This window comes from Sus scrofa, chromosome 1 (assembly GCF_054392235.1).
Source record: "Sus scrofa isolate SSC_HxYL_T2T_F1_AM1 chromosome 1, Sscrofa_HxYL_maternal_Yorkshire_Landrace_v2.0, whole genome shotgun sequence".
Lineage (NCBI taxonomy): Eukaryota > Metazoa > Chordata > Mammalia > Artiodactyla > Suidae > Sus > Sus scrofa.
In genome coordinates, this window is record NC_139383.1 from 163,602,482 (window position 1) to 163,623,154 (window position 20,673).

At 37.0% G+C, this 20,673-nt stretch overlaps 1 protein-coding gene across 45 annotated transcripts in view; it reads left to right on the forward strand.

The window, feature by feature from the left end:
* Positions 1–20,673, forward strand: part of RTTN (rotatin) — a 144,256-nt gene that overhangs the window by 87,859 nt on the left and 35,724 nt on the right. For all 45 annotated transcript variants that reach the window (XM_085017773.1, XM_085017779.1, XM_085017784.1 and 42 more), the window contains 6 exons: positions 554–743; positions 2,330–2,421; positions 9,202–9,295; positions 13,740–13,938; positions 15,691–15,781; positions 19,464–19,617. In XM_085017773.1, the coding sequence (XP_084873899.1) occupies positions 554–743; positions 2,330–2,421; positions 9,202–9,295; positions 13,740–13,938; positions 15,691–15,781; positions 19,464–19,617 (820 nt within the window). The remainder of the gene's footprint in view (positions 1–553; positions 744–2,329; positions 2,422–9,201; positions 9,296–13,739; positions 13,939–15,690; positions 15,782–19,463; positions 19,618–20,673) is intronic.

The window sequence follows — 20,673 nt, forward strand, 5'->3', positions numbered from 1 at the left end:
ACTTGTAATTTTACCTCCGACTATTACTTTATATTCCTAGATAGTTAGTTTTATTATTCATGTCTTGGTGATCAAGCGGTGTGAGAGAAAGGACAAACATGCAAATTTCACAGTAATAAACTTTGAATAGGTTTTGACCAGACCTTTCCTGTTGTCGCTTAGATTTCTGTTTTTATCTTTTATTTTTCTTTCTTTGGTATGTTTAAAAAATATTAACTATATTATTATCTTACTAAAAAATAAACTGATGATGTGATTATTTGTATACTTTAAACTGATCCTTTGCATACTTTTAACTGTATTTATGGCTCAAATATATAATTACTTGGTTAAAGCTGTACAGTTTCATAGGAACATTTTAAACTAAGTATCCTCTCAATAGATAGACTTGATCAGCCTTCTGCCTTCAGGGAATTTGCTTGGGTCAGGTTGGTATATTAGGACAGGGACAGATGAAAGCATTTGTTGGTTGAGGGGAATGTGGAGAGACAGTGGGTCTTTTTGAAGAAATTATGTGATAAATCACTGTCGCTCTCTCCCTCTTTTCCTAAAGGGCCCTTGTGTCCATGACGAGGACTCTGGACTGTCACTCATAGGAAAACCTGCCCTTCAGGCTCTTTTATATCACTGCCATTTTTATGAACATTTGAATCAGATGGTAAAACATTGTTACCTAGGACGATATAAGTTTGATTTGAATTGTTCTGCTTTAAATGGGACTTCTGAAGGCAATGATATAAATGGTAAGTGTATTATATTTATATTGAGTTTTTTTTGTTTTTTTTTTTTTTGTCTTTTTGTCTTTTGTCTTTTTGTTGTTGTTGTTGTTGCTATTTCTTGGGCCGCTCCCGCGGCATATGGAGGTTCCCAGGCTAGGGGTTGAATCGGAGCTGTAGCCACCGGCCTACGCCAGAGCCACAGCAACGCGGGATCCGAGCCGCGTCTGCAACCTACACCACAGCTCACGGCAACGCCGGACCCTTAACCCACTGAGCAAGGGCAGGGACCGAACCCGCAACCTCATGGTTCCTAGTCGGATTCGTTAACCACTGCGCGCCACGACGGGAACTCCTATATTGAGTTTTTAAATTGTTTATTTATTTATTTTTTCCGGCCGCACCCTGGCATATGGAAGTTCCCATGTTAGGGGTCCAATCAGAGCTGTAGCCACCAGCCTATGCCACAGCCACAGCAATGCCAGATCTGAACCGCATCTTTGACCTAAACCACAGCTCACGGCAACACCGGATCCTTAACTCACTGAGAGAGGCCAGGAATTGAACCTGTGTCCTCATGGATATTCAGATTCATTTACGCTGAGCCACGACAGAAACTCCTGTATTTAATTTTTAATAAACTGTAATATTTTTTAAACTGTTAAAAATGTGTTTGTTACAAAATATTTGAAAAATGTGAAAAGTACTCAGGAAAACCTTCATCTAGTTCCACTACCCAGAAATTACCTTTGTTGTGTTAGGGTATATTCCATTCTTCCTTCTCTGTATAGCTTTTGTTTATTTTACATAATTGTGTTCATATCTTATGTACATTTTTGTATTTCCTCCTTTCACTAAACATTGCCTAAGCATTTTTCTGTGTTATAAATTCTTCATGGAAACCATTTTGACATCTTATTAATGTTTCATAAGTTATTTCATGCCCTTCAGTAAAGTTTTATGTTTTTCCCCCTATTAAATGTCTTAAAGTTTTTGAAAGGTTCTTCCTAGGCAATCAAGAATGAGACCTTTTCCTCATTTTCTTATTTGTTTTGCTAATGTATTTACCCTGAAATATTTAAATATAAATTTCTAAATCACTTTTCTACTCACTGTTTAAAGAGATTAAGGGAAGAATGACATTTGATGAAGTTTTTGAACATTGTAAATAAATGTCCCTAGGAGAAAAGTGACCCCTTTAATTGGATTTCTCTTAATTGGTGTTACTGGAAGCACAGCCCTTGAACTAACAGCATTGGCTACTGCTTCCAGCTTGTTAGAAATGCAAATTTATGCCCTACTTGATTTGGGAGAAGGAATCTCTGGGAATAGGATCCAGGAAACCACTTTTAACAAGCCCTTTATGATTCTTCTGCACTTTGAAATTGGGGAGCTGGTGCTGTTGATAAATTGTGTTAGATTAAGCTAAAGGACAGTCAACTTAATATCATTAATTTTTTGTGAAACCTGCTTTATCTATAAACTAATTAAGAATAATAAAAAATTGGAAAACTTCTTAGTTCTGGATTGGTTTCATGTAAGGCGTACTTTTCCTTTTAATTGTTACAGTACCCAAAAGACTATTCATGTTGACAGTGTTCCTCTTGTCACAGGTTTAGATGACTCATTCAAGTTTTGGAGGGCTCCATCTAGGTTGTCCAATCAAGATCAAGATCCAAGTTCTCTCTCCACCTCAGAAACAATGGTATGTCCAAAGAATGCTTAAGTACTGCATTTTTAATTCTGAAAAAATTTTAATTTACATAGTAGAAAAATAAGAATGATTATGAAGTATAAGATTATGACTATAGCAGCTGTAATTTATATGAAGTGTGGTCTGTGCAGAACTAGTGTCTGCCTTGCTCACATATGTATACTTTTAGATGAGTTTTCAACCTCTTTCTTACCTTTTTTGGTAGAACTAGAAGTTCAAAAGTTTTGAAATGTTTATCAGTAGCAGTAGAAGTGAACAAATCTCATATGATTAGTTATGCTTGATTATCCTGAAATTTTGCTTAAGGACTAGACAGCTTGAAGAATGTTGACTCATTCGCATGATTCAGTGTGGTACTGATAATTTTAAACACATTTCTAAATATGTGCATCAGATAGAAGCTTGTCTTAATTATCTGAAATACCTGGAACTTATGTACACCTGCTTGCCTTTATTCCTTTTCATTTAGAAGTTGCTTTGTTATAAAAAGTTTGACATACTAAGCATTTCTAAATGATGACATGCTAGGTTTCATTCGTTTTATAAGTATACAAAGTCATTTATTCTCAACTGAAAAACATTGTGTTCAATTGCAAAGTGTTTTTAGAACAATTACTATGTTGTAGAACCTATTAGGAAGGCAAAGGCTTGACACTGCTGCTTCTAGGACAAAAAAAAAAAAAAAAAAAAAAAAGAGAGAGAATAATAAATAATTACGCTGACATTAATAAGATTCACATCTTAGAGTTTTTCAAGAGATTGGTACTTTTTGCTGCAGTTTTAAGGGTCTTCCCACCCCACTAGACTTAGAAGGGCTTATGTTTAGTGCTAAATTGAACCTTTATTTAGAAAAATAGAGTAATTACCCCAGTTCCACTAGATGTCATGCTTTTCTTTGCAAACTAGAAATAGTGTGTGTCTTTGTCTCAATAAGAGGAATAATGGTATGGTTAAATGTCAAAGGAAATTGTATTAATTGATTATTTAGTTCACAGAAAGACAGCATTAATATGTGCTTAAAAATAATTCTTCTAAGACTACTCTGTTTGTTTAAAGGGCTATAGATTAACTTTGAAATCTTTGTATGTTCTTCAGTCCTTTCTTTATAGCACGTATGCAGTAAATAGTAATTACTCTAAATGACTTTGTTATCTTAGCTATTTTATAGATATCAAGTTGTGTTTATCCTATACAAGGAGGCTTAAGTACAAAAAACAAAAACAAATCAAGCTTTTGCATTTCCCTATTTCATAATAAAAGATAAATCTTACAGTTAGGATAGTAGATTTTCTGAGAAAAACTTTGGAAATAGGTTACTTATTATGATCATTGTTAAAAGAGAAGCACCTCTATTAATGTGAAAATATTTAACTTATTTATGTTAGGATATCATGTAGACTTTTAGAAATATATTCCAATGAAGTCTTTTTTAAAGAATTCTTATAGATAGTCTTGTGTAAGATTTACTTCTTGTAGTTTCTCAAAAGATTAGTATTATCTGTTAGAATTTTTTACAGTCAACTATTTTCTTTCTTTCTTTTTTGGTTTCCTAACAGAAGAGTTTTGGTATTGGTGACTTTTATTCACAAAAAAGTAGTCTAATTACCCCAGTTCTACCACTTTTCATGTTTTCCTTACTGTATTAGAGGTACTGTATATCTTGTTCTAACAGGAGACAAATTTGCGGGATTTATTTACACCGGAATAACTTTAAACCTAAATTGCCATTACCCAGATCAACTAATAGTTTCTCGGTATAAGAAAATGTTAAAGTTACAAATTGAGTTGTCATTTGAGTGGATATAAATCTTGCTAATAAGCTTATCTGGTTATTTATGTCATTATTTTGTGTCTCTCCCAGAATTGAGAAAAGATGCAGCTTGTTGATTGGTTTGTTTTCCACTTTGGCTTTCTAAGCACTATCTTTGATTTGGATCAAATCATTGTGCTGATATGTGTGCTCTTGCTGGTTCGTCATCCATTCTGTGCTGTCACTGCCACATTAGGTACTTTATGGTGTTAACTAATGAATATTAGTTTAGTTATTTGGCAAGAGTTGGAAGGATTGGGACTTGTATGTTTTGTAAATTACAGATGAAGTAAGGACTGTCATTGTTACCTTGGGGGCATTGCCCTTATAAATAAATGTCTTTTAAGAGATGGCTTCCTTAAACTTCAGTGTCTCCTTCCCAAGGTAGGAGGGGTCAGACATTAGTTTGTTTTTTCATCTTAAAATCACATTTCTACTTCTCAGAAATAATCTGAACTAGATAGGTGTTTATGCCTAGGACGTGCCAACAACTGCAACAGCTTGAAGACCAAAATTTGATCATTTCTGCTGCTCTTGATCAGAATTAAGTCCGTATTTTTAAAAATCTGTTTTATCAGTTATCAAAATAAAGGAAATGTGGGTCCTTTCCTTTTGATCTTTTCAGTGTGAAATATGTGATTCTTTCAAACTTTCTGGAGCATCAGTTTGATGAAAAATTTTGCCTTAACTTTATTTAAACATTTCTAGAGAAATTTTATTCATGGGTCTTCATAGTTTTTAAAAAATTGAAAATCATTTTTACTATTGCTCTTTTACAAAAGAAGAAATTAAGGCATGGAATGAATACATGTCTTGGTCAGGGTTTTGGGACTGCTAACTGTAGAGCATTATTTGATTTCAAATATATGATTGGCTTTAGAGCCCAGGTTGTTGGCCATGACGTGTTTTGCTCCTTCACTACAAAGCAACATGTGATTGGTGCCATAATAGATGCTATAGTCAGGGTACAGTGAACTTAGATTAGAAGGAATGATGAAATAGGGAGTGATATTGTATAAGAAGTAGCAGTTGAAGTGGGCTTTAAAGGATCAATCCCTTCTTTCTTTCTTTTTTTTTGTCTTTTTAGGGTAGCACCTGTGGCGTATGGAAGTTCCCAGATTAGGGGTCAAATCGGACCTGCAGCTGCTGGCCTACACCACAGCCAATATGGGATCTGAGACCTACACCACAGGTCACCGCAGTGCCAGATCTTTAACCCAGTGAACAAGGCCAGGGATAGAACCTGCATCCTCATGGATACTAGTCTCATGGATACTAGTCGGGTTCATTACCACTGAGCCATGATGGGAACTCCCTAATCCCTTCTTTCTTATGTACACCTTTGCAAGTAGCTAAAAAGATATTCAAATATGTCTTAGAATTCAATACCCACTTACAAGTTTTGAAAGTATGGTTGAGAACATAAAACATAATTAGAACATAACTGAATATAAAGCTGTGTAGTACTGAAAGCATTAGATATTCAGAAAACGCATGGGGTTGTTTGGAGGAAGGCTGAAGTTTGATTACCAGTGTAACCAGATGGCCTGAGCAGGGAGAGCTAAGTCTGTTTTTAGGGATTCGAAGAGATAAGATATAACAGCTATAAAGATAGAAAGACATTTCAGCAGAGTAAAATGGCATAAGACATAATTGACAGAGAAATATGTATTCACACTTGTTTGATGATAGTAGGAGTTATTTTGTAGAACAAGATAAGTGACACATTTATGTATTGATGTGTATTATTAAATATAATCAAGTGAATGTCCATTAGAGATTATTTTCAAGCACACAGGGACTTGAGTATAGTACCAAAGCAAGTCAACTTAATACTTCTTTATTAAAATAGTAATATGGTAATATAGAATATTTTAAACATATAGGCTAGTAGAAATATAAATCACCCATAATCAATTTTTAAAACATATGGCTATAGAAAGACATTCTTATGTTCTCTTAACCATATGGGATAAGTTACAATGCAGTGATTAGATAGATACTTTCTAAAATGATATTTTCAAAATTTGTATATCCCTTCCTTGAGCTATACTGAGGAAAATTACCACATTTATTAATGCCTAACCTTTGGTCACAAAAGGCATCTTTGCTTTCTTCTAATGAGCCGAGTATTTAGTGGGCCTTCAGAAACTTTCTTTCCGTGCAGTGTGTGCCATCTCTTTCTGCTGCTTGAGTATTTGTCAATTGACAGCATGTTCAGGGAGAGGATAAAGAATTCCAGCATCATTGACCACTCACATTTCCTTATGTAAACAAGGAAGCTTGTGGCAGGAGCCAGGCTTGTTCATCAGTCCCTATATGGTTGTGATGTTAGTGTCAGTGTGGTTGTTGCTTCATAGGCTGTTAGTCATCTGGATGACTATTGACAAGAACTTTAAAAAAAAAAACAACCCAAAAAACACATCTCTTAGAGCCAATTGTAGGCAAAATAACTTAAAAAATGTCTTTTAAGTTTTTCTCCCTGTTATGTGGATCTAACGTTATATAAAATAAGGCATTTAATACATGCTTATTTATGAGTGATTATTTAGACTGATTTATCCAGCTTTCATCTTTAGATAACTCTATGTGCTTAGCTTACATTTTTTGGCAGCAGCTTTTCTGTCACTTTTTTAAAATTTATTACTGTAATGTCATACTTGAAGTGGTAAGAAATGATCGAAGTCTTAAATTGAAAAGGAGATTTTAAAACCTGTGTATTAATTTCATGTGCCATTTTCTTCAAATTTATATTCTCTTTACTATCAGAAACTGCAAATGGAATAATGTTGGGTTTTGCTTTCATCCTGTCACATCAAGTCTAAGGTACTCTTAAGTGTTAGAATGAATATACAGTCATTGTGAGGTTGATTCATAAGTTCTGCTGACAGTTCATGCTGCATGCGTGCACTGACCTGGAGCATGTCCAGGTATGGAGAGTATGTGCTATCTTAGAGGAAAGAGAATAGTGTGAAGATAACAGTATGTTCCGTGTAGGAGGTGCTTGACATCAGTTTGGGTTTTTTCAGTTTTAGGAGACCACTCAGTCTGCTCATTTGTAAACCTGTGTGTGAAACTGTTTGTTTTTCTATAGAATTTTTGTTCAGTGCTTCAAAAATATGTATTTTGAAGCATAGTATCCAAATATTGCCTAATTTTTTAAAACAGTTCATTTGTGATATGGGGAGAGGTAGAAAAAATCTTTTAATACTTCTGCTAATTCTTTTATAGATACTCTTAAAATTTGTATGTGCCATTTGATATTTTAAAAGACCCTTTTATTATAAATTAAGAAGTGCAAAATATCTCAGGGACACAGTGAATTATAGTTAAGTAGTATGTTTTTGGGGAGATGGGATTAAGATGGTGGAATAGAAGGACTGGAGTTCAGCTTCTCTCATAAAAACAACAAAATTACAACCAAATGCTAAACAACCTTCAACCAAATGAACTGGAAACTTTCCTAAAGATATCCTACTCCAGAAGACAAAGAAGAGGACACATCAAGAGGTAGGAGGGGCAATTACACGATATAAGCAACCCCATACTTCCTGGGTGGGAAGCCCACAGACTGGAGAGTAACTATCACAGAGACTCACCTGTAGGAGTGAGAGTTCTGAGCCCCACGTCAAGTCCCCACGCCCAGGAATCTGGCATTGGGAGAATGAGCCCCTGGAGCATGTGCATTGAAGGCCAGTGGGGCTTGTGCACAGGAGCTCCACAGGATTGGGGAAAACAGAAACCCCTTTCTTGAAAGGCACACACAGACTTTCATGTGCACTGGGTCCCAGAACAAAGCAGAGGCTCCATAGGAATCTGGGTTGGATCTGACTGCAGCTCTGGAGGATCTCCTGGGAAAACAGGAGGTGACTGTGGCTCGTTGTAGGGCAAGGACATTGGAGGCAAAGCTCTAGGGAATATTCATCAGTGTGTGTTTCTCTGGAGGTGGCCATTTTGGGAAAATCTGGCCCCACCTATCAGTGCTCAGAAGCCCCAGGCCAAACAATAATCCGGGTGGGATCACAACCCCACCCATCAGTAAATGGGCTGCCTAAAGACCCCCCAGACACACAGCTGCCTGTAATCTCACCCAGAGACAAAGCCCCACCTACCAGGGGGATAGGAATCAGCCCCACCTACCAGTGGTCAGGCACCAGTCCACTCCCATCAGGAATCCTACAGCAAGCCCGCTGTACCAACTTCAGCCACAAGAGGGGCAGACATCAAAAGTAAGAGAGGCTACAACTGTCTGCCAAAAGGACACTACACCAAAACCCTCTAAAAATGAAAAGGCAGAGAACTATAACTCAGATAAGGGAGAAAGAAAAAAAACCCAGAAAAACAGCTAAATGATCTGGAGATTATCAACCTCTAGGAAAAAGACTTTAGACTGATGATACTGAAGATGATGCAAGACATTGGAAATAAACCAGAGGCAAAGATTGATAATTTACAGGAAACATTGAGCAAAGAAATGCAAGACTTAAAACTTAAGCAAGCAGAGATGCAAAATACAATAACTGAAATAAAAAATTTATTAGAAGCAACCAACAGCAGAATATAGAAGGCAGAAGAACAAATAAGCGAGGTGGAGGACAGACTAGTGGAAGTCGGTGATGTGGAATAGAAAAGAGAAAAAATATTGAAAAGAAAAGATAGTATGTTTTTTAGCTTTTCAACATTTGAGCAGTAAGTGGGAGTAGGCTTTATTAGGATCTTAAAATCTTAGGTGGACTTCAGATCACTCCTTTGAGTTACTGATTTATATGAACTGTAACAACAGATCCTGTAAGAAGTAGAAAATGCCATTAACTCCCAAGGTATGGAGTGTTTTCCAGTTATACTAACTAGTCTGCTTTTGTAATAAACCTTTTTGTGTAAGCATATCTTGTGTATACATTGTTGGGTTACATTAGTGAGTGACTGTCATGAGTAAGATGATTTTCTTTGCTCACCCACAGGTGGCAACTTCATCAGAGAGTGCCGAGCTTCAACTGCCTGGGCTCTCCACAGCACCTCTCCCTGAAGCCCCGCACGACCAGTTTGTGACTCAAGGTATCCTTTTAGGAACACCTCCTACTTTCAAAAAGAAATATGACAGATTGGTCCAGACAGATATTTTGGAAGTAAATGCCTAGATAAAAACTAAATTAAATAAGTCACAGAACAAACTGTTTGGATAAGAACAAAATGAAATGTCACAGAACATGATAGAATAAATATATCAGAAATTAACAAAGCAAATGCTCTTAACTAATAAATGGGAATTTGGCCACCAAATAAATAGTCTGTTGCCATATGGTTTATTATTAGATAAGAATAGATATTTGGTGTTTGAACTGGAGAACTGCTGGATATTAGCTTCATTTTTTTCCCCCTTCTTTTTGGGGAGGGGGGATATCTCACTTTACCACAGTAATCCACTTGAAAGTGAAGAGAATGGGGTCATAAGTTTTTATCTAAGCCTGTTCTTTTGTTTTAAGGCACACAGAATATTTTGAGTCCTTATTAGAAATGCATGAGTAGCCTGGGATTTATTTTTATTAATAACAATGTGTTAGAAATTTTACTCTTTGTATTACTGACTGCTTCCAAACTCTGTTATGCTTCACACTTTATATATTTATATAGATTACAACCTGGTTTTTTTTTCTTTTAAGACAGTATATAGGCATTTATTCAATAGCATTAAATTCCTAACCTATAAGGAATATACTACCTAAAAAGAAGGTAATTTTAAACACTGTGGTGTAAGTATCTGCAGAGAAAATGTTTTCTTAAACTAGAAATACTTGCTTAAGTAAGACTTTAAATTTTCATTACAACACTTTTCCTTAACTTCCTAAACAGTGTCCCATTTTGGTTTTTAGTAATTAACAATATACAAAAGTATTTAATTGTAGAAAGTACTTATTTGATTCTTTTAACAAAAGAAACTTAAGTTGTTTCAAGTAGCTGAGGATACAGAGCATGAAATTAAATTTGATGATGAATTTCAAGAACATTTATTTCTAAGAATGTGTTGCATTACGTTACTATTTCGAACAGCTTTATTGAGATATAATTCACATATCATACAGTTCGCTCACCTGAAGTGTACAATTCATTGCTTTTTAGTATATTTACAGAGTTGTCCCACCATCACCACAGTCAATTCTAGAACATTTTTATCACTCCCAAAGAAATCTTATTCCCGTTAACAGGCAGTACTGATCCTCCTCATTCTTCCCTGTCCTAGGCAATCACTAATCTACTTGTCTTCTTTATAGATATACCTGTTTTGGACATTTCATAAAAGTGGAATCATATAATATGTGTTCTTTTGTGTCTGGCTTCTTTCACTTAGCAGAATGTTTTTAAGATTCATCCATGTTGTAGCATGTCAGTGCTTCATTTCTTATTATTGCTAAATAAGATTCCACTGTATGGATATATATTTTATTTACCCAATCATCAATTGATGGACATTTGAATTTTTTTCACTTTTTGTATATATGGGTAGTAATGCCACAAACATTCAGGTGCAGGTTTCTCTTTGAACATAAAGTGTGGATTTTGTTTTTTGGTTTCATTATTCTTAGATTTATTTTATTTTCAGGGATTGTGCTTAGAATGTATATCCATGCATAGTTTTATTGGTTGGCAATTACTTCAATGTGTGTATTTGATAAAAAATTATTTATTTTATTTTTTTATAATGATTTTTATTTTTTCCCTTATAGCTGGTTTACAGTGTTCTATTAAAATTTATTTTACTCCTTGTTGTTGAATCTGCCAACAAATCTATGAATAGACTGGAAAGTATTAAATATATACTGTCAGTGAGCCTTAGGACTAGAGCAATTTTGCTGTTATGTATCTTTCTGAATACCATCTCTTTAAAATAGTATTAAGATAATTTTTTTTTTTTTTGGTGTGATAATGATATTTTAGATACCTCAGCTGGAATTCTCAATGAAGGATTTTCCAGTGAAACTGGTTAGCCCTTTTATTTCTGGTTTGTTGATTCTTAATTAACCAGGGAATTAATTATGTTCCAAAGCAATTTAGAGCAGGACAACAAGAATTTTCCCCAGCATGAATATTAGGGCCACTTTAGACACCTTATCTTTTCATTTTTAAGTTCAGTTTCTAATTCATATAAAATAAAACATATTTTTATAAGAAAACCTTTAATAGACTTTCGTGATCTATAAGCTTACATTTGATATATAAAGTTGAAAAGAATCATTACAAAATAAAAATATTAGTATATTTGAGAATTACAAATATAAAAAAACTGAGATAATTCTCTCCAGATAAAATATTTTTAAAATTTTAATATATTGAATGAATTTGATTTTCTTAAATGTTAAGCCCATCTTCTTTTATTGTTATTCTTTCCTTCTATATGCTGCCCTAGAAATGCTGAAGACATGTAATACATCTTTTGTCAATATTTAAAATTTTCTCTTTGGAAGTTCCCATTGTGGCTCAGCAGTAACGAGCTGGACTAGTTATCTATCTATGAGGATGTGGGTTCTATCCCTGGCCTCACTCAGTGTGTTAAGAATCCACCATTGCCCTGAGCTGTGGTGTAGGTTGCAGATGTGGCCTGGATCCCAAGTTTGCTGTGTCTGTGGTGTAGGCCAGTAGCTGCAACTCTCATTTTACCCCTAGCCTGAGAACTTCCATATGCTTCAGGTGTGGCCCTAAAAAGCAAAAAAATTTTCCCAATTTAATTTTTTTTTTTTTTGTCCTTTCATCTTTTTAGGGCTGCACCCATGGCATATGGAAGTTCCCAGGCTAGGGGTTGTTATCGAAGCTACAGCTACCGACCTGCACCACAGCCACAGCGATGTAGGATCCGAGCTACGTCTGTGACCTACACCACAGCTCACAGCAGCACTGGATCCTTAACCCACTGAGAGAGGCCAGGGATCGAACCCGTGTCCTCATGGATATCAGTCTGGTTCATTAACAGCTGAGGCACAACGAGAACTCCCCAATTTAATTTAAAATATCAAATCTATCTTGGCAATATAGTCCCAAAGTGCCTCCCCCAACAAATTAATGAATTACAAAGGGAAAGATTATAACCTTAAAAGAGAGAAAGACAGTAGACTTTACAGTAGATACCACCTTAGTCAAGTCAAATGGTCAAAGTTAACACCACCCATGATGGGACAAATAGGAGTCACATTTCTCCTGATATGCTATCCTGCAGATCTAATTATGACTGACCATCAAACATCAGATACTCCTGAGGAACTGGCTTGTGTTCTTCACAAAATGTCAAGGTCTTGAAAAATGAAGCAAGACTGAGGAACCCTTCCAGTTTAAAACCCAAACAGACATGACAACTAGATGAAAAGCAGAATCCCAAATTACATCCAAACAAGAAAAAGAACTTTTTTCCTTTGCTGTAAAGGACATTGGGAGGGAAAAGGTCTATGGGTTAGTTGGTACTACTGCATCAAAGTCAGTTTCCTGGTTTTGATAATTACACTGTGATTAATAAAAGACAAAGTCCTGTTTTTAGGAAGTTAAGATTAAAGGGGTATTGTGTGTGCAGTTTACAAACAGTTCATAAGTAGATAAGTAGGTAGATAAAAGATGGTAAAATATTAATATTTAGGGATTAGGTGAAGGTATATGGGACTTTTTAAAATCTTCTACTTTTCTGTAAGTTTGAATTTATTCAAAATCCTGTGTTTCTTTAAAAAAGAAATAAGGAGTAAGGGTCATGAGGAAAAGTCTTAAGGCAGTTAAGCTTTCTTCTTAGCAATCCTGTGCTGAGTCTTCTAGGAAAGTTCCATGCTCCCATATCTGCATTTCTAAAATCCATAATCTCTGAAAATGGGAAGATTTCTCAAAACTCAGGTGGCATAAAACTTGCTCATACCTGAATACGTTTGCCTGCAGAATCTGATCAGTTATGGTTTGAGGTTGTATTTGCTCCTGTACTCACCCTTCTTGCTGTGATTATGCATCTGTGACACTGCAGAAATACTTATTCCTTATGGGGTGTTGTCCAAGATTCCATTGGAGGTGTTAATTAATTATGATACATGTATCTTATTACTTTTCTAAAATCTAAGAATATTTTGAAATCTGAAATACTCTAGCCTCTAGAGTGTCAGGAAAGGAATTATGAACTATCATTATGGACCATCTGTGATTCAGTGTCTGAATGCTTGAGACATAGAACTGTGCCCTACCCTTCTTGGCTAGTATGATGTCACCCAACACAGACACACACACCCTCATGTAGATGCATGCATACATGTGCATACGCAAACACACACACACACACACACACACACACACACACACACACTGGAGGAGGTGGATATCTGGCTTCCTGGCCTCAGAACGGAGGTGTGTTGGCACTTAGGGGAATTCTCCAACTATCGCTCTTTAGCACTTTTAGGAACTTTCCTCTGATTATCAGAACTTGTGAATATTGTACGTAACCAGAAGGTAAACAAAATAGTAATACTTTTCATACTTATTTCAGTAATAGGTCAGCATGAAACTGCATCTCCACAGCTTCTTCCTGATTCATCCATTTCTGCTCCCCTGCCCAGACAGTGTGTTTTTGTCACTCCGCCTCTTCTTTCAGCCATGTGCAGCCTCTTGGACAGCCTCTTGGTGACTGCTCCAAGAGATACCGCAAATGCCCTCCAACAAACTCACCTCATAGAGCTTCTCTGTAGGTAAGAGTTAAATACTCCCAGAGAGCCATGTAGACTTCAGGTTTTCACTTTTGCTGGAATTTGTCTGGACAGTTTTTAATTTAGATCTGTTAAACTACTTGGATTGGTTTGTTATGTTGACTATTAAGCTTCCCCAAACCCCATCCTGATTTTTTAAACTTTAAAGGTTCTCAAACCTTATTTGTCCTCTGCCACACTCAGGGAGTATGCTGCAAGTCTCCTTGGTCATACTAAATGAAAGTGAAGGTGGTTTGGGTTTATTTCCTTAGTGGTCATATCAGAATAATGTCCTTGGGTTGAAAAGTCTTTTTTTTTTTTTTTTTTTTTGTCTTTTTGCCTTTTCTGGGGCCACTCCCGAGGCATATGGAGGTTCCCAGGCTAGGGGTCGAATCGGAGCTGTAGCCGCCGGCCTATACCAGAGCCACAGCAACGCCAGATCCTTAACCCACTGAGCAAGGCCAGGGATCGAACCCGCAACCTCATGGTTCCTAGTCGGATTCGTTAACCACTGAGCCACGACAGGAACTCCCTGAAAAGTCATTTTAAAAATTCATTTGGAGTTACTTAGTTTTGGGAGACTGAAATTCTTTTAGAAAGTTTTCTGGTAAAATTTAGGGAAATCATGATCTGGTTCTCTCATTTATCTGATATTAATTAGCATCTGACATAACTTTCTTGATTTTCTGATTGGTTATATGGGATAGTTAAAAAGGCCAAGGATATTGAATTCAGTCCAACTTGAGTCCTAATTTTAATTCATTCTCTCACTATTACTGCAGCCTTGGGAAGGTCCCTTTAATCTCTGAGGTGTCACTAATAACACCTAGTTAATGGGGTTAGTGTTGGGATTAAAGTGATGTTGTCTAGGCTACTATCTTGAGTAAGTGTTCCTTCTCTCCTGACCTCACTTATTTTAGCCAGGTGTGCCCACCTCCTGTTCACCACATACTCATTTGCATTTCTCTTTATTTCTGCCCTTTAGAGTCTGTTGTGACATTAAGGGCACAGAGATATTAAAGGATCTTTTATGGCAAAGGCTTGTATTTCAATACCTGGTCTTTATTTCTGACTTAAAATTTTTTCCTGTTTGTTTTGTATTATTTTGGTTTTTTACTTTGTAAACCGGAACCTATTTCTTAGCACATGTTTTTTTTTCTATTTTAAATAGAAGTGTAACCATTGAGCTCTTTCTTTTGTCTGTTTTCCCCCAAAAGTGCTCATGTTTTATTCTCCTTTTTTTTTTTTTTTGTCTCTTTGCTATTTCTTTGGCCGTTCCCACGGCATATGGAGGTTCCCAGGCTAGGGGTCGAATTGGAGCTGTAGCTGCCAGCCTACGCCAGAGCCACAGCAACTCGGGACCCGAGCCGCGTCTGCAACCTACACCACAGCTCACGGCAACGCCGGATCGTTAACCCACTGAGCAAGGGCAGGGACCGAACCCGCGACCTCATGGTTCCTAGTCGGATTCGTTAACCACTGCGCCACGACGGGAACTCCTATTCTGCTTTTAATAGGTTTCGTTAGATACTTTTCTTCAGAATTGTTTCTCACATTTATCTGATAAGATCTTTACTTTGTTCTGAAATATTGTAGAATAACTTTTTATAAACATTTATTTCCTTTATTTCATAAAAATCCTTTTTTTAAAATATTCTATTCTTGGTTGCACCCAAACTTCAAATTCTGATTTATTAATCTTCAGTAAGAAGCATACTAATCGTCTAAAGGGTGTTCTTGTTCTGTCCTTCACAGTATGGCAGATGCCTCTCTCATAGAGATAAGCGTTCAGGAGCTCCAGGGCCTGCTGCCTGTGTCACCACCTGTTGAGCACACTCAGGCTCAGGTAAGGGGCCCTTGTCTCCCTGTGGCCTCACGTCTGTTTGTGTGTTTGTTTACCCTTAAGTGGAGAAACATAAGTCCTGCTAAGGATATACTAACCATAGGAGAGGGATGGAAATCTCCCAGGATACATCTGGTATGATGAGGTTATTTGAATTCAGCTACTAAATATTTTAATCTGAGACGTCTTTGGATGGTAAAAAAGAGCAGTGTGGTTTGAAGACCTAGATTCTATTCCTGGTTCCCTCATTAATCAGCTAGCAGTGTTTAATCAAGAATCTGGGTATCTTTGGGCACCATATTAAAAAAGGAGAGCATTTTGTATAGCCTACCTTCCTCTTCTGTAATTTTAGACTATCTCTGTCATGTCCACCTAAACTGAAGCGTGAAAATACTTAATAAGTTCTGTGTATTTTCAAAACTCAGTCTAATAAGAAAAATTAACTGACATTTAGTGTAGTTGTTGCTAATAGAAATGTTGTCGTAAAAAACAGATTTTAAGAAGGACTATAAGATTCATTTGTGGTGACAGATGATTAAAGGTGGACTAGACCAGTATCTCTTGCTTTGTGCTGTCTTCTTTGAGCTTTCTGAATAAGACAGATCCCCTGCAACAAGGTTGGGTTAACACCATACATCATCTTCCAAACACTCTCCTGGTGCAGTGTTTTCATTTGTGAGTGTGCTTAGTAATGGCCATTGGCTCCCTTTTTCTATCCAGCCAATGGATCTTTATTGAGAATGTACTGTGTACCAGGATCTTCCTTAAACAAGTAAAACAAAGACCTTTCCCCTCAAGTTGGGAGAGTAGATAGTGAGCAAATACATATATGCCTGATGATGTCTTAGAGGGACATCTGAGAAGAAAAACTAAAGCAGGGGACAGGAAGTGATGTCAGAGTTGGCAGGGTAGGGCTTTTCTGCAGAGGATGGTCAGGGAGAGGTTTTCAGACAGTGACATGTGGCCTGAAGTAAGTGAAGAAGCTAGGCCTGTGGGTCACAGCAGGGCCCCTTAGAGTTGGCCTGTTAAAGAAATAGCAAGGACCAGAATCTGTGAAGCCAATCTTCAAGTTGCTCCATGAAGGTAGGGCCTTGCCTGTGTCCTTAGTGCCAAGCACAGTGCCCATTCCAGGGCAGTACTTGTGGAATGATGGGTAGTAACAGTACAGAGGTGGAGTTCCTCTTGTGATACAGCAAAAATGAATACGACTAGTATCCATGAGGATGTGGGTTTGATCCCTGGCCTTGCTCAGTGGGTTAAGGATCTGGTGTTGCTGTGAGCTGTGGTGTAGGTCACTGATGCGGCTTAGATCCCGCGTTGCTATGGCTTTGGTATAGGCGTAGGTGGGCAGCTGTAGCTCCAATTTGACCTCTGGCCTAGGAAGAACTTCCATATGCCTCAAGTGTGGCCCTAAAAAGCAAAAAAACAAAAAACAACAACAAAAAAAACCCCTGAAAACAAACAGACAAACAAAAAAAACAGTACAGGGGAGTTCCCATAGTGGCTCAGGGATTAACGAACCAGAGTAGTATCCATGAGGATGTGAGTTCAATCCCTGGCCTCTCTCAGTGGGTCAGGGATCTGGCATTGCCCTGAGCTATGGTGTAGGTCATGGATGTAGCTTGGATCCCGAATGGCAAACATAACAGGGTTTGGGATGGAAATGTTGTAAAATTAGGTTGTGATGATGGTTGTACAACTATAAATACAATAAAATTTATTGAGTTAAAAAAATTAAACTTAAATTTAAAAAAGCCCAGTAACAGACTTTCCTGGGATGCTCATATATTAATTTCTGTAACTCTCACATCAATCACATTAAGTATCATTAGTGGCCCTGTTTTATAAAGGAAATGACTGGAGCCCAGAGATGAGTAAGTTGTCCAGGGTTGCAATCACACAGTAAGGGGCAGACCTACTCTTACTATTGCACTATCTGGCCTTATGTAGACTAAATGCTTCTTGCCTATTCGTCCTTAATCAAGATCATTCGTTCACTCTAGAAAAATTCTGGAGCATGTCCTCTGCCCCATTGTGTTGTAGGTGCGAGTGCTCCTTCTGTGAACAAAGCAAACTTACACTGCTGCCCACATGAAGCCCGTGTCCTAGGTACAGGATACAGATGGTAAAGAGTGAAGAAAATTGAAGTATTTTATCAGATGGTGACATACGGTGTGGAAAAATATAAATGAGGATGAGTGGGGGGCTAGGTTGCTGTTTTTCTGGTAGGGTGGTCAGAAAAGGCTTCAGGAAGATGAGATTTGAGCAGAGTGCTGGAAGGTTAGGAAACAGGCTGTGGGTGGTGGGGAAGATCGTGGGCAGAACTCTGCACGGTGAGCTTGCAGCAGCTGAGGCCCTATAGTATGGGCTTGGTCGGTTGGTCTGTTTTTTTGAAGAAAGAGTTACAAACAAAAAAAAAAGTTACAAACAAAAAAAAAAGTTATTTTATGAACTACCATGTCAATAGCTGATTACATCTTCAATACGGTAATTTTCAAAAGAATTCCTGACAGTTCAGCTGTTCTCTCTAATGCTTCATACCGCCTCTCACCTTCCATGGCTTATCTGTTTATGGTTGCTCCAAGTTGGCTTACCACAGCATCCTTGGAGAGGGCAGACATGCCTCAGTAGTGCAGCATAGGAAAGGATCAAGAAATACTTCATAGCAGTAAGGAATTCAATTTCACAAACTGCTTGCGTTTTGCCCATTAGGAGAAGTGTGGAGCTGCTTATATTTTTATGTAAAATATCTTGGCAGAATAGATGAAGGGATTAACTTCCATCAGGAGAAGTAGGTCAGAACTGTTGGAACTAGCCTGGGAACATTTACCGAAAGTTCCTGAGTCTCACAACAGCAGAATGCGGTGGGAGGGAAAACTGGGAGTGTGTGTGTATGTGTACATGTGTGTATGGAAGGAGAGAGAGGCTTCGGAATATCTGTCAAGTTCAGTTACATGAACTGTCTCATTGCTGGGGCACAGTGGATAAACAAACATCTCAGTTTATTCTTTAATTATTACATATCCAGAGAACTTTTTTAAAAAGTACTTTGCCAGTATTAATACTTCTTACTGGTATCAAGCAACATTCCAGAGATGGTTTTATTGGTAATTTGGGGTAAGATTTAATTTTTCTTTTTTAACTAAGAACAATATTTTTATGCTGAAGAATAGTCAAGGCCAACATTGAACATACTTGCATTTTATTTGTAGCAATAACTAGGTTGTTAGGGCTGACTTCTCCCACCCCTCATTTGTACACTTTGAAGACTATTTTATAATCTTTCTTTACAAAATTATAGATTTTGTAAAGGGCTTTGGACTGCCCTTTTCTGCTTCTTCTGGAATATTGATTCCACAATTTAGCTACTTAAAAAGTATGAAGGCTTTCTTTCTCTAAATAGAATTCAGAATTTGGCTTTGGAAATACTGTTTGTGTGGTAGTATTATAGTTGACAGTGTTATTGTGGCCATTAATGATGTACTTATGAGAAAAATAATGGTTTGTCTATTATGTTTTCAATTTAGGTGTTTAAAAATTATGATTAATATTTTATTACTTTTTTGTTAACTTACATTACAAAGAAGTGACTTATTATAATGCATAGAAAAGTAAAATACTTTAAAACTGAGATGGGCTTTTCATATGATATGCTTTGTTTTATTTTATCTCCTTTTTCAAATAGGTGTCCTTTCTCCTCGAATACCTGTCCTCTTTGTCCAGGCTTCTTCAGTCATGTTTATTGGTAGATCCTGACCTTGTGATTCAGGATGAACTTCTGAAACCTCTTATCACAAACATCATCAGAGTTCTCACCATATGCACCAAAGATATATTGGGTAAGCTTAATTTTTTTAGCTTAGGACGAAAGTAAATAATACTAAGGAAAAAAATCTTACTTTGCAGCGGGCATTCAGAGCAAGGTCACATTTGGGGTTGTTCTTTGCCAGCATTTTGGAAGGCTTTTATAATGTGTTTTATAGTTTGGATATTTTAAGTTGTTCCAGGAGACCGTTTGAGACACGTATGTAGTATAATAAAGGACCATTTTCCCGTGCTGTCATTTTAAATGAGAGTAAAGTTTTTTATGTATGTAATATTAGAAAGTATAATATTAGATATTAATTATTCTTAAAAGCTATGGTGAAGGCCAAGTGACCTACTAATAACTCATTTACAAGTATAAGCAAGTCTAGAATATGATATCCAAAATCTCCTAAGGTCTGAGATTCTTAAAAAATACAGTCTGATGAAATGTTGAATATAAAGCTTAGTAGTGGAGGAAATTAGAACATCAAGTACTTTATCAAAATTAAAATAGATAATTGTCTAAAATAGCTTACAATTAAGTAATTGATTATTTGGTAATTCTCTCTACCTATCAATTCATTCTTTTTTTTTTGTCTTTTCGCTATTTCTTGGGCCGCTCCCGTGGCATATGGAGGTTCCCAGGCTAGGGGTCGAATTGGAGCTGTAGCTGCCAGCCTACGCCACGCCGCGTCTGCAACCTACACCACAGCTCATGGCAACGCCGGATCGTTAACCCACTGAGCAAGGGCAGGGACCGAACCCGCAACCTCATGGTTCCCAGTCGGATTCTTAACCACTGCGCCACGACGGGAACTTCCAATTCATTTTTATTTAGTCCTTTGAATTCATGGATTTCCAGGTTTTAGGTCTGGTAATTGAAGTGGTTTATGATACCCAGCAAAACCAATCCTCAGTGTCTCATCAGTATTAGGTTATCCCAGTGCTAGAGAAGCAATAATTCCTTACGTGGAAATTTTACAAGTGCTGTGATGTCCTGACTAAGCTAATTTAAATCACACCGTACATTCTCTACAAGGGTGATGTCTTCCCTCTGAGGAGCAAAAGTGATTCTTGAGGGAAAGGGG